The following is a 15,015-nucleotide window of genomic DNA, read 5'->3' as shown; positions in this document are numbered from 1 at the left end:
TCTAATTCATAATAAATACTTTGAGTTACATGTTGAAATTTCTTTAAGTATTTGATTATATAAAATTTGAAACAAAATTCATTGTTCAGTAGTAGTTTTGAAAAAAACAAAAAATTGGAGATACTTCAATACGCCGCCATTCCACCAAAAATATTATCCCTGCTTGGTTCTATCTCAGTTTACCATTCTTGTTTCAAGTTTTATAATAATGAAATGTAAAAAACAAAGTAACGCAAGTTTCGAGATTATCTCCCTTGATGCGCTCTTTTGTTGAGGAGGGGAGTTTGGTTGCCGCGTAAACAAACAGGTGGGACAGATATTTTCATATTGAATATATCGCATCATCCATATACACTGTACTGGTTTATCGTAACTACATGATTTTCAGGATGCACTGTTCAACTCGAGAATAACCGAATTGAAGTAAAGGCGTCATTTTTTAAAGCAAAAAAAATCGGAACAAAAAAGAAAAATCAGTGCGTGTCAGACTTTTCAGACGAGGGAAGAGATATATGGACCTCTAATAAATACAGTAAACATGAATCTGATCATTGCATGTCGGCAATCTAAATGACACATTGATTTTTTCCTTATTATAACTTAATAAAACCCTGTTACTCTTTAGAAAATGCTTTTACAATCAAGAAAATCTTTTGCTTTTTATAAACACCACGACGTTTTTTTTTTCAAGTACCCTATAATTGATAGTAGATTTGTAAATATTCATAGTTGAGCTTGATAAAATCATGAAATGCATCACTACTTAACATTATTATCTTTCTATAACATTAAATAAATTCTAAAAGTTTTAAACATCGTTTATTTATTTATACACGTTTGTATGCATAAACAACCTGTCCCACCTCCATGCTGAAATGGATACTTTTTGCGCCTCTATCGTAGGAGAGTTACAATCTCGAAACCCGCGTATTCTCCTACATTTTAATTTAAAAGACCCATTAGTAAATATACTTTGAATGAAATATATTCATCTAGACAGAAACCAGACAAGAAGCCCTCCTTAAGTAACTAATATAGTTTAACTTGAAGATGTATTCTATTGAGATACAATTATATAACAAAATGGATTAAAAATATTTTACCCTAGGAAAATTAATTTATTATGAAGTTATAATGAATTTTTTTGGACATATTATGTTAATACTAATTAAACTACATACAATTGGCTAATGTTCGAGTTAAAACATTTAAACGCGATTTATTATTAAAAAGGAAGCAGATGAATCCAAGCGACTGAAAATACCCAAACTCAAATTGTTCTAGAGCATAATTAATTGACACATATTATTTATCTTCGCACTGATTTATTTTAGTCTTAAAGAATTTTGGTATACTGTTATCAATCATATTTCCACATTTTAATTTATATATTTATTTAAACATCTACCTGACCATTTACAATGTCAAAGCTCTATTTTTTTGTATTAAACATAATAAAAAGTATAGTTACGGAGGGACCATTTAATTAAAATTTGTTGTTATTTCCCTTCTTTCATTAATGTTCCATGCCATAATTAGTTGAATTTGGTTCAGCAGTTGCAGAGAAAAACCCAAAATTTTCAAATGTCAACAGGACGCACGTCGTACAACAAGGGCAAAAGCGGATAGCTATAGGTCACCTGAGTGATTAAAACAAGCTAAAAATGGATTTTGTACATTCTTAAATTTAAAGAAATGCATCTTAGATGTACATACAAATTTGATCGTCTTTGGCTTTCAAATTCCGTACTTCACCTTTCTTTACTAACTGAAAAGGATAAGATATAATACATTTTTGGCAAAAAATTCTTGCCTCAATGAATATAGAGTATGATTATTATATGTACAACCAATTAAGGAAAAGTATATACATGTATATGTCTTTGATGCTTTTTATTTAGCTACTAAATAAAATTTTAGAGAAGTGATCGGTCATTTATTTTTTCTAGACAGTTAACAACGACTTTATTTACAAATATTCAAAATCTTTGAAAGGACCTGAGGTAGATCACTCGCTTATTGGAGTTTGTTTATCAGAAAATCAGTCAATCAATTTAAAACAAAATAATTATTGTAATGGAGAAAAAAAAACATGTATTACTTGTTCAAGCCATCGCACTGTTTTCCAGCAGGAAAAACTATCTCCAAATTTGACAAGCATTGATTTTCCAGATACTTTAATCGCTGGCGTTTTCTAGAATATTTTGAATACATGTGTATATGAGGAAAATATCATTACACAAAAACACCCTCCCTCACACACACACACACACACCCTCACACATACCCTTCCTTATCTTCACCCTCCTTCACATACACCTCAAATTCGCTTAAACACACACATATCGCTTTAAGGATGAAGTTTCGACTGTCTTTTGAATGAGGCTTCCTGCATAGTCAGACTTTCCCCGGACGTCTGGCCAAAGAGTAAGGAAGTTCGGCTCTCTAGTGAACATTCCTTGTTTATTCGAAACTTTTTCGTTTCTGAACATTATCTGAAAACATCTGTCATCTTACAATAATTAATTTTGTAAAAGAAGCCTGTTTTGCTTTGCTCCTAAATTTGAATTGTTTAATGGACTTTTGAAATTGAATATGTTCGTTATCTTAATAAACTTCATATCATAATTTTGTACAAGAAAAGTCAGTAAAACAGTCTGAGCACTACTGTTATTTAAATATTTTTATTTCAAGTATTAAAAAGTATCTTTCTTTTCTTTTCCATTAGGTTTACCAATTCAGAGTTTTCATTGTTTGCTACATGGTTCACCTATAGCTAAACTTTAAGGGGGGAAAGGTCTTATAATGGGCTTTCTCCTACGGTAAAATATCACTTGGGGAAAGTTTTTAGAATTAAGGCTCTAAAATGAGGCATCTACCTTAGGTAGACGGACATTCTTTTGATATTTTTGCAGGGGGGGGGTGTTATGGCTATTTCGTATGATTTTCCCTAGGGGTAAGACTCACTTTGAAGCAAGACTTCTAGAGGTGGCTCCCTTTTGTGAGAAGTGTGTACAACACCGGCATTACATCACATTGAATAAAGAGTAAAGCTTTCTTCTCAAATGCATACACACAAATAGTTCCATTTTTATAAGATTGGACATGTATAAATGCCTTTATAATAAAGCATCTTACTTGAAGTTGTCCTAAAAACGGTTTTATTTTCTTTCCTATGGTGAGGGTATTGCAGATGTCTTCTATTTTAACAAGGGGTGTTTGGTTTCTCACGAGAGCTCTCATTTGAATTTCCGCTGCAAATCTTTCATCTTAAAGAAACATTTTTAAAAGCGCATTAGAACATGCCACACAAAATAATTAAGGAAATCTTGCACGAAAACCGCTCGGTTGTTACGATCAAAATGCAATTTTGCTTAGAATATTTAGCTTTGAATCAATTGTAATATAAAAAAAACCTATTTGATTCATGATACAACAGAAATAATATCCGTACAATTTAGACAGACTTTAATAAACAACTTCAAATATTTTTTAAAAATTCTGCTCATCACATAGCTACATGTACTCAGTATTTACTTCAGAGGAGACATATTAACCAAAACATTGATTGATTAAAACTATGATGAAAATCTAAAGATGGAAGTTCATTACAAAAGGATAAATCATTATACTCACCAAGACAAGACAAATTGTCATCATAAAAGGCTCTTTCTGCAAAGTAACAACACACCAGTATAACATAACATTCTAAACTCTGCTTTTTCGTGCGGTTAATAAAATTAAGCATTTGTAACAAACTTACATTTATCAAATCTAATTATATTAAATCAAACAGGAGGATAAATATATTACAAATGTATTACTATTTACAACAATGTTTCTACAGAACAAACCAGAAAACAAATCGTATACACTTCTCCCATCTGTTGCTGTCGTCTGTGCATCGGCTCCGGCTTTTATTAAGGCCAACGTTACTGAAGGATTTCCATAAACTGAGTTGACCAGTGGGCATTCTTCATTGACGTCATATTTGTTTGGATCTGCACCCTTAGACAACATTGTTTGAATTTCAGCCTCAGTGTTGTCAAAAAGCATTAAAACTTCTAATGGGTATTTTCCTTTCGCGTTTGGAGCATCCAAGGGTAAATTGTTGTCAAATAAAATGTTTATTATCCTCAGACCTTCCTCTTTCAACCTATAAACTGAAAAAAAAACCGATTTATTTTAAATAATTTACAAAAAAAACTATGAAAACACTTTTTGTTTTTGCCCAACCTTTTTTTTATTTTTCAGTTACTGTGCTGGCATTTAGATTTCTGGGCGTTTACTTTTTACTTTTTTTGGGTTACATTCAGCCGCTATTAGCATTAGGAATCAATGACGCTGTATGCCGTGCATTGAGTTCCTAAGAAAAAAAAGATTATTCTTTTGCTATTTGACTGTTCACGGTAGCTCAGTCGGTTGAAGTGCTGCTTCGTGATCAGGTTTTTTCTGAACATGTTGTGATCCCAATGTCATTGCAACATTGATATGTATGCATCCTCTTTGACTCGCCTACAGACTGCTCCATTAGGCCTGAAATATTGCAGATATGTAGACGTCATCTTGAGGACCTAGTTTAATGATGCTTTAGGATGACTTAAAGAGGATCTTTAAACATACTTAAAACAGCAATGTTAAATAAGATAGCTTTGAAAAGACGTTGTCCGTCAATTTTGCTGAACATGTTGTGATCATTATGTCATTGCAACATTTGTATGTATACTATGCATCCTCTTTGTTCTTGAAAACTGGCATCGGTTGTTTGTGACAAAAACTTTGAGTCACTTACTTTTCTCCTGGGATCCTTTCATGGTTTTTTTCTTTGACAACCTGCAACACACATTCAGTGGTGTGTTTTTATTTTCTCCTATGTGCGTTATGCTAGCTCCAGCTTTAATAAGCAGGGTGACAATTTCTTCTGATTCAAATCTTATAGCCTTCATGAGCAATGAGTCTTGACCTTCTTTTGCTGTGTTTGGATCAGCATTCTTCTTCAACAATAGACTAAAAACTGGAATTATTTCAGCATCTATTTTAACTTTTTTCTTTTTTGTTTCGCCACTTTTGTAAAAGGTATTGCTCACATCAGGAGGAACAGTGACTAAAGCCTGAAAAACGCGTTCCAGGAGACTGGTTCCTTTACTATCGACGCTATTCGAAACATTTCCTGTCTCCACAATCACAGTTAAAAGCTCCCTTTTCTTGGGCCTGTCTGCAAAGGGAAATTAAATTTGTTTTGGACATTGTTTGAATATTCTTTTTTCTAGAAAGATCCTTAAATAGTAATTTAAGAATGAAAACCTGATAAATTATTAAATAAATTAATTTCAGTTATAGTTTATTATGTGCATATATTATTGTAAAAATTGATTTCAAAATAAGTACGTGTAATATAATATAAGAGTTTAATAATTTGAAACGAAAAAGAAATAATACATGTATACCTAAAGGGAAACAATGAAAGATAGGCAATTCTCCGTCAGCCTCCTTTGTGTTGATGTCGTACCCAGCGTTTAACATTAACTTTGTCATTTCTATGTCATGGGACTCGATAGCATAGAGCAACGTTGATTTTTTTTTATCAGGAAACTGAACATTGATGTCAGCTCCATTGTCGAGGAGGTATTTAATTAGGTCAGTTTTCCACGTTTGTCCATAAGGATAGCGATAATATGTTCTAATTGCCACGAGCAATGGTGTTTCCCCTGCGTTGTTTACTTCTTCGACAGAACACCCTGCTGCTAGTAGTTTTTGAACTAGTGTTAAAGGTCCTTCTTGGAAAGATGATTCTGTAGAAATATAATTATTCCTGAATCGTTATTTTTTAAAAGAAAATAAAAACCCAAAGCCTTAAAAACAATGGTTCGAATTCTAAAACATGTAACATGAATAGAGGTATAAGACAAGGATGACTTATTTCAGCTCTATCGTAATTATTTGTAGCAAAAATATTGGCCCTTAAAATTAAAAATAACAATGAAATATTATCAAGCATGAAAAGAGATCCCAAAATATTTAGCATGCAGACAATGTCATTCTGGATTTACTAGTAAAAGATATATCCTCTTTGAATATTGCAGCAATAACTGTTAATGAATTTTGCATAAACAAGCCGGTGTAAAGACGAATAATGACCCCCATCGAATAATGACCGGGGGTCATTTTCGACAGCGAAAAGTGACCCCCGGTCATTATTCGACGTAGAAAAATGACCCTTTTGCCCGTAGAAAAAGTGTCACCACCCTAAAAATTTGCAGAACCCACGTGAAGAAAAATGACCCCCGTAGAAAAATGACTCCCTGTTGATTAAAGCTGAAATTTTTAGGGGGCAAAAAAAAAAATAGATAAAGAAGCATATTGGTCAAAAAGCTCACCTGAGCTTATTTGGAATAAATTGATGATATGTTGATCTCATTACATACGATTATAGTTATATTTTAAGGTCAATGCGATGATTCAGAATCTGAAGGAGTAAAGATTTATCGAACCTAAAGGGTTAGGTAAACATTGTTTTTCGATGGTGGAAATCATCGTACTGATAGAAAAAATCAGCAGTATTATATATTATTATATCCTCCGCTTGAAAAGCGGGATGGTATATAGTGATTGGGATGTCCGTCCGTCTGTTACGCTTTGGGGTATCCATCTGTTATCCGCAACTCCTCTTATACCGGTATATAAAAACGTGTATTTGTAAAACAGCTATGCCCCTGTATGGCAACATAGCGAAGATTAAACTTTTCTTAAAGGCAATTTAAATATAATGGTACCCAAAGCAGGGTCTTCTCACAAGAAATACAATTGCAAAATAGGACTTGTTCAAAATTAATGGCTAAGGATAAGTGTTTGAACGGTAGGTCAAACTCAAAGGTCAAAGGGTCAAAGTTGATGGTTTCTTTTGATGGTTTCTTAAGAAAGGTTTAATGTAACAAGGGTTACATTTGTGAAGTATGAGAGTACTAGTATCTACCGTTTAAAAGTTATAGCCAAAGTAAATTAAAAATTTGGCATTTTTGTGTAAAATGGGACAAACTCCAAGGTAAAGGTCAAAAGGTCAAATTTGTTGGTACCCAAAGTAAGGTCTTGTCACAAGGAATGTACACATATTGAATATGAAAGACATAGCTACAATAAATGAAAGGTTATGGTAAAGTTTAAAGTTTTTGCGGAGAAACAGACCTCCAGAAAGACAGACAGACATACCGACGGACACGATTAAACTATATACCCCCGAATCTTCGATTACAGGGACATAAAATGATATGGTCTTCTATTAACTTTTCATATTATGACACAGTATAAAGAAGACGTTACAAAAATGAAAATGTTTGTTCTGATTTTCACATTAAATTCTCTGAAAAATATACTCAGGACTGGGTAAAATCGTGGAGTAAAACAAGAATTAAGAAATGTAATGAATACTGTGTGCTAAATCAAAAGATTAAGTCTACATGTATATTTTTTGCATTAAAATGTGTATTTTACACTAGCCCATAGCTTTACAGAGCATATTTTAGGTGTTATACCCACCCCACTCTCTTACTTATATAGGTGAAAGTCGATTATCAACAAAAGCAACAAAAAAACTACCTTACCTTTATTTTTCCATAAGAAGGGACTAAAGAAAAGCTTAAAATAATCTACTATTCTACTAATTTTCAACTTTTACTTTGCCACAATACTTTCAAGTATACCCCCACCAACATTTAAAGTATGCTTTAATCATGGCGAAGTAAATTATGATATGATAGAACTTGTGTGAAGGCTTAACTTCCTTTCAATATTTTATCTAGAGCCTCTTTCAGTATTATTGAAAGGTATAAAGTTTTATTTATATTTTTGCTTTTCATTTATTTTTTTGGTGTGTGTTTTGATTTAACGTAATTTTTTTTTTTTTTTTTGGGGGGGGGGTGTTAAAAATTTCCTCCTCTTTCATTGTCAAATAGGTTTTGCCAAACTTATACAAGCTAAAAGTTGAAATGAAAAAAAAATTGATTTTTCTATTAAAGAGTATTGGAACCTGATTGTTGCATGGTTTGATTTCTAAAAACAAGTGGAATATCATTCTTTAAGCAAACACTATAAGGAGGAATATTAAAAAGAAATTTTATTTACTTGACAATTAAAGAATCTCTTTTCACTTTAAAGGGGGTGATTTTCAATGGGAGTCGATTTTTTATAGGACTAACATATAAAATAATGACCCCTAGGACACTTTTTCTACAAAAAATGATTTTTTTTCTACGGGTAGGGGGTCATTTTTTTGTCGTTGAAAAATGACCCCCGGTCATTATTCGATGGGGGTCATTATTCGTCTTTACACCTGCCCAAAAGTTAATTTGAGCAAACACAATGTAAATTACTACATAGTCTTAAAGATAAATACTCCAACGTAGGAGACATACATATACAGGTAACCAATGACGCTGTTCGATGTTCAGTTATCACATTAGCCATAATAAAAAACCATTCAAAATATTGAATAACTCTTTGAATCTTGGAACAGTGAAAGCCACGAGTTGAGGGTAGGATGGTTGTCGTTTTCTTCAAGGACAATTTACATATGTACATGTTATTGGAAATAAAACTAACAAAATTTTAGTTAAATTAAATGTTGAGCTAAATATTTATATCGTGAAAAGCCACTTATTATCTTGTGAAAACGATTTAATATCTCGTGAAAACGTCATATTTTCTCGTTAAAACGACATAATATTATTTTTTGTCTTCACGAGATAATGAGTTGTTTTCACGAGAATTTATGTCGTTTTCACGAGATAATATACATGGACAAAAAATAAGACATCTATGACAAAAAAATATGTGAATTTAATTCAAACTGTAAATTAATAAATTGTGTTGCAACAGTTTCTTTTTAAATGCAAATGCAGAACATGTAATGAAGTTGAAGAGTTGAAGATATTAGACATTCACATTTTGATTGTGAAAATGTTTACATACTATGTAAGTTCTGTGTTATTTTGATGTACTCGTACAGTGGAAACATGTCATTTTATTGTTTTATTCTGAACGGAATTCCAAAATACAATTTCTAAATACCTTTAGTCCTTCTTAGCATATAAGATATGTTATGTAAATGTCAGAACAAGACTGAAACAAATAATTTGCTACTTTCTTATGTAAAAAATTATATTAAAAAAATATTGAGACTACGAACAATTAAATTCTTTATCAAAAACACCACCCAGCTGTTGATGATTTAAAGACTTGTTTGATCAATCGTGCTCTTAATCAATATGGCTCATGGGCTGGATTTCATTTCTGGAATTTTTCGTGGGCGTAATTAATAACTTTTCATTTCCGACATTTTTTTTTTGTTTTCATTTCCGATATTTTTTTGTTTTCAGTTCTCAAAATTCTTTTGTTTTCATTTCCGACATTTTTCAAAAAGTACCTTTAGTAGCAGATTTGAAGACTTCAACTATAAAAAAAATTAAAGGAATAAATCACAAATAAATCATTGAAATCCAATTTCTGAGTTCTGTAAATCTATCAATAAAGTGACTGTCAATACCCTGACATTTAAATTTATAGTCCACATAATGTGGTGTAAAAGCTCTATGCTCATTGAACTCTTTTACCAAGACTTAGTGTTACATGTATACATAATTTATATGTATACTAGACGGATTATTTTTTATCAATATTTTGTAAAAAATACTTAAAAAATTCCATTTTTACTTACTTAGAAAACATTAAATTGCCGCACAGTTAAATTCCAGAAATGAAAAAAAAATTATGTCGGAAATGAAATTAAAAATATCGGAAAAGAAATTCTAAAAAAATGTTGGAAATGCTATGTAGATTTCCGGAAATGAAATGCAGCGGGCTCATGGCAGGTGTGGCTGGTCGAAAGGGGATGCTTAAGACACCTAATCTACACTTTTAAATTTTCTTCGGTAAGTGTTGAACCTCAGTCACAGATTTGAATTATTTGAAGTTTTAATGAAATTGATCACTGTTCGCTATCTTCTCCATTTGTCATTGCTTCATACATATCTAAAGAAGAATGCCCATTTCATTCTAATTAAACTTACCCATTTCGCAGATAATATGTAAAGCTGTGTTTCCGTCTTCCTTTTTTTGATTCACGTTTATGCCATTTTCGACGAGAAATTCTGCAACTTTGTACTTTCTTCTCTCTAAGTGGTGAATCAAAAATGCAATAGTACCATTTCGTGGGTCATCAAAGGAAGAACCTTTGGATAACAAAAATTTAGCATTTTCAACCACGGTTTCCTCAGATGAATAGTCTTTTAATAGAACTCTTTTTAAGAGATTTGTGTCAAGTTCACTCTCAATAGTCTTCAGTGGTATTGCACAGTCAACAAATGCAAGTATTTGATCTGAAAAAGAGATTTAAATATAATGCATAATTCGACAATGAACAATTAAGACCATTTTAATACATAACGTTCTCTGTATCTGTTTGTGGTGTGTGAATCTTTGGCTTTCATATTTCAAAGGTGTGTTACTTGTTACAAGACCTTTCCTTGGGTACAACCAAATTTGATCTCTAACCTTGACCTTGGAGTTTGACCGACTTTTACCCCCCCCCCCCCCCCCAAAAAAAAAAACAAACAAACAAACAAACAAACAAAACAAAACTTTGACCTTGGCCATAATTTTTGAACTGTTAGATCTAGGCCATCATATTTTACAGGTGTGTTCCTTGTGATAACTTTACCATATTTTGGATTCCAACTATTTCGACCCTATGATGTTGACCCTAGAGTTTGACCGACTTTGAACATTTAACCTTGGTCATTACTTTTGAACAGTAATCACTAGGACTTTCATACTTTACAGGTGTATTCCTTGTAACAAGATCTTTGGATACGAACTTTTTTTTTACCTTTTGATCTTGACTTTTGGAGATTGTCTTACATTTCAGAAGATTTTATCCTCGCCATAAACTGTCATAGGGGGCATCAATATTTCATAAACAATCTTGTTTCTTTTTTATTTCTCTATACATACAACTCGTATTTTCGGTCTTGTTCCCTTTTTCTTTGTTAACTTTACAATCTCGGTTTCATATGCAAAATAAATTTGCTAACTATAAAATTATAAACATCACTATGAAATACATAATACAATGTACATGTAATTATCTCCACTGATAAATTATTTTGAATCAATAAATTAAATAAGCAGACGAATGTCCTCCATGAAAAAGTTATTCCTAATTGTGAGACATTTTTTTTTTCGTTTCAATACACAAAATTTTGGTCAATTTATAATATTATGGTAGGTAATCTCATATTATAAAAAAAATAGAATAAAACATGTATCAATAAAGAATTTGGGTCATCTTAGCCCTTATACTAGTATAATGGTGTTTCTTCATCGTTGGTACTGTTTTAAAACACATTCTTTGCCATTTGTTTTGGTATCCATGACAAGATGATTTCTTTCAAACAAAAAACCGAAAAACCGATAAATACAATTATGTTTCTTAGTATTGTCTACTTTAACCAAGACTTAACAAGCAAATTCAAAGAATTGTGGTTCGCCACTTTCGGTATCTATGTGGGTAAGATGTCACTGTTTATGGCATATTGTGTCAAATATGAACGCTCTATCTTATTCAAAGTTATCACCAAAGTTAATTTTTCCTGAAAAATAGGTCAAAAATGAAGATAAGTGTCAAGGATTCAGAAATCTTAGCATACTCAGAAATATTTTGTCAAAGGTAATGCACATGTAAAATTCTTCTCATACAAAAAGTTATGACCAAAGATAAAGTTTTGAAAAGAAGTTCAAACTTCAAAGTCACGGGGTCAAAAACCTTCGTGTATTAAAAAAAGGTTTTGTCACGGATAATACACATGAGTTATAAGGTTAATTTTTCTGTGATAGACGGACAGATTGACAGACTTAAAGACTGGCGGACAGACATACTAATGACATTTAATGTCCTTTCGCTTTTGTGAAAGCAAGGAAAAATAGTAAAGGACCAAAACTGTCTGAGGAGTAGCATTTTAACAAAATTAAATGAAATCTTCATAAAAGAAACTTCCATGAATTAATGTTGCCATTCTAAGTAAAAAAAAATAGAATTTAATTTGGTTAAAAAAAAACACTTCTCGTGATGTACATGTACATTGTTTATATATACGTATATGTAAAAATTAGTATATTAGGGCTAAGATGGTAAAATATCTTTAACATCAATAATTTTTTTTATGATATTTGTGTTACTATATGATCCATATCAGGATGATGTTTCATGTGACATTTCGATTTTGATTTCAATTATGAACTGTTTCTTCATTTCTGAATCTAAGAATTACAAGAAAAAAAAAATACCTAAGTTGTTGCAACTTTGGAGAGCAGATTTTCCATTACATCCTTTTGCAATGTCAGCGCCCGCTTGTATAAGGGATTTTATCGCTTCTCTCTTGCCATCATTTTCTATGGCAAATCCAAGCACTGAGTATCCACTCGTGTAGTGGATTTCGTTAGGGTTAGCACTGCGAGCTAGAAACTCTGGAATTAACGAAGGACATCGCCTAGCAGCAAGACAAAATGTTGAAATCCAAAAGTACTTTGGGTTACTTAGTCGTATTGAACCAGATATGTCAACTCCTGATCGGAGCAAAATTTCTGCATTTCTAGTTAAACCATGTTTAAGAGCCAGATGTATAGGTCGTTGACAGTGGCGCCATACTTCGTTTTTATTTGCACCATGGTCTACAAGTATTTGTATCATATCGTGATAACCACTTTGTTCGCTTGCCCAGTGAATTGCTTTTTTAGACGAATGGTGTCCAAGATTCACATCCGCCCCAAGCTTGCAGAGCATTGATACTAACTTGCATCTATCTTCCACAACAGCCTTCAACACTTCAGTTGACCCATCTTTCCGAAATCGATTGATACTAAACTTTCCTTGGAGAAGAAGGAGTTCAATAACTTTTTTTCCTTCTTCTGGATCCTTCTTCCAGGATTCTATTGCGTAAAAGAGGGCATCATAACCATCTTCTGATATAGTATGAAGGTAAAACACATCCTGGCACTCGCCCAGAATAAACTGAATAGCCTCCAGGTTTCTCTTTTTGCAGGCATAATGAAAAAGATTTAAACCATTTAGTTTGTTCGACCACAGACTTCCGCCATTTTTAACCAGTATTATCAAAATTTCCCCCGAGTTTCTAGCACTGCAGGCAAGATGAAGTAATGGTGTCCCTTTGCGGATTCCGTAATATGGTATTTCAAAAACACTGTTCATATCAAAGTTTCTTGGAAGAGATCTACATATCTCTGTAACTTTTTCAATGTTTCCATCTTTAACTGCATTGATCAATCTTTTCTGTAACACTTCATTGTCCCCATTTGAGTCGCATGAGGCGACGTTTCGATCCATGTTATCCCGTTAACTAATGATCAAATCCGGAAGTATTTTTAACAACGTAGTATGAGTGGTCAAAGGTAACTCAAACAAGCCTTATTTCGCAGAACAGTTCTGAACCGAAATCAAAACCGAAAGTTGACGGGGCAGATGACTAAGTACGAGTAATGATTACAAAGAGCAAACATTGTTTAAATAGACTTGTGAGCTTGATAATTCTTTATCTACATAGTTAATTCGAGATACGATTATGAAGATATGATTATTATTTAAGTAAATGACCCCCACTAGCCCAGCCAAACGAAATTGTTTCTGTCTAATGTGAATTTGATTTCACTGAGATAAAATTTGCTATTTCATATAAAAATCCTATATAAAAGTATTTTGTGTTGTCATTTAAATATTATGATATCCGAAACAAATGAACGACTGTATAAGAATCGTTCCTTTAGTGAAAGTTTATCCTGAACGTGTATAAGTTGACAGCTGGATGAAGTGTTAAAACAAAATAGTATTGCAATAGTACGAAAGCCAATAGTAACACAATATAATAAAATATTTGGTTTTGTCTTTGTTGTTTTGTTTGTTATTATTTTTCAACAATAGTGCTTCGCCCGTTATGCAAATTATCCCATGTTTCCCACTATCTTTCATGTCCTGGCATACTATAATAACTAGACAGTGATTCTTTTTAAACCTTTTTCATCTTTAATCGATTTGAGTTCTTTGAAATACACCTAAATACATGTTATGTTGTTGCAGTCGGTTCCATGTATCTCAAAGGTGTCAGGTCACATCTTTATACATAATTATTATATGTTCGCAGCAAAACATCTGCAGAAAAAAAATCTTTTGAGATTATGTAATACTGAGATAACAGGAACGTTATGATACACAAGAGCACGCTGTACATTAGTCCGAAAATCTTATGTTTTCCAGGCTTCTTCACGATTTTAATATTCCTGTTTTCCTGGCACGTAAAATATGTTTTGCTATCAACCAGGTTGATGAGATCATAATTTTGTAAGATCTATACGATACAACGACATTGTCAGCCAATGCAAAAATGCAATATATCGTAGGGTTAAATGCGGTTTTTTTTTTACATACCTTAATTTCAAATACCCATGGTTTAGTGATTCTCTTTATGTTAAACTATTCTTAAACATGTTATCTTAATAAAAATGACGAAAAAATAACTATTTTTTGTTTTCGGTTTACAAAAATATGCCCCCGTGTAAAAAAAAAAAAAAAGAACCATTTGGCGTGCGCTGCATTTCCTTTCCGGAAATATGCATAGCATTTCCGACATTTTTTTTATTTCATTTCCGGCATTTTTTGTTTTCATTTCCGACATAATTTTTTTTTCATTTCCGGAATTTACCTGTACGGCAATTCAATGTTTTCTAAGTAAAAAAAATGGAATTTTAAAAGTATTTATACCAAAATATTAATAAAAATTATATAAAAAAAATCTATACATATGTGCATACATGTACGTAGCACTTAGTCTAGGTAAAGGAGTTCAATGAGCATTAAAATTTTTCACTACATTTAAGATTTTTTTTAATTTTCAACAATGGAAGATTGCAAATGAAAAGGGTGCCGTCATACAGCATTCAATGTCTTATTCATTC

General features: G+C 32.2%; 1 protein-coding gene across 1 annotated transcript; it reads right to left on the bottom strand.

Annotated features, from left to right (window-relative positions):
* Positions 1–1,477: 1,477 nt before the first annotated feature.
* LOC134244126 (putative ankyrin repeat protein RF_0381) lies at positions 1,478–13,450 on the bottom strand. Its single transcript, XM_062726401.1, has 9 exons — positions 12,337–13,450; positions 10,062–10,370; positions 5,448–5,792; positions 4,793–5,215; positions 3,855–4,163; positions 3,637–3,774; positions 3,139–3,269; positions 2,102–2,194; positions 1,478–1,768 (listed from the first exon to the last, which is right to left on the bottom strand). Exons 1-9 carry the CDS (start codon positions 13,391–13,393, stop codon positions 1,703–1,705), a joined length of 2,871 nt encoding a protein of 956 aa, XP_062582385.1. The 5' UTR covers positions 13,394–13,450; the 3' UTR covers positions 1,478–1,702.
* Between the last annotated feature and the right edge of the window lie 1,565 nt (positions 13,451–15,015).

This window comes from Saccostrea cucullata, unplaced genomic scaffold (assembly GCF_032062105.1).
Source record: "Saccostrea cucullata isolate Sc308-1 unplaced genomic scaffold, CSIRO_AGI_Scuc_v1 ctg2300, whole genome shotgun sequence".
NCBI classification, from domain to species: domain Eukaryota; kingdom Metazoa; phylum Mollusca; class Bivalvia; order Ostreida; family Ostreidae; genus Saccostrea; species Saccostrea cuccullata.
Note: the sequence above shows the minus strand (reverse complement) of the source record. Positions and strands in the feature narration are given on the sequence as shown.

What these genes read in the sequence shown, in the direction of transcription:
- LOC134244126 (XM_062726401.1), bottom strand. Translation starts at nt 13,393, where the DNA reads ATGGATCGAAACGTCGCCTCATGCGACTCAAATGGGGACAATGAAGTG. An exon ending in GAAAGGATCCCAGGAGAAAA is followed by an intron (nt 4,164 to 4,792) that starts GTAAGTGACTCA and finishes TTTTTTTTTCAG; the next exon opens with TTTATAGGTTGAAAGAGGAA. An exon ending in TGACAATTTGTCTTGTCTTG is followed by an intron (nt 3,270 to 3,636) that starts GTGAGTATAATG and finishes TGTTTCTTTAAG; the next exon opens with ATGAAAGATTTGCAGCGGAA.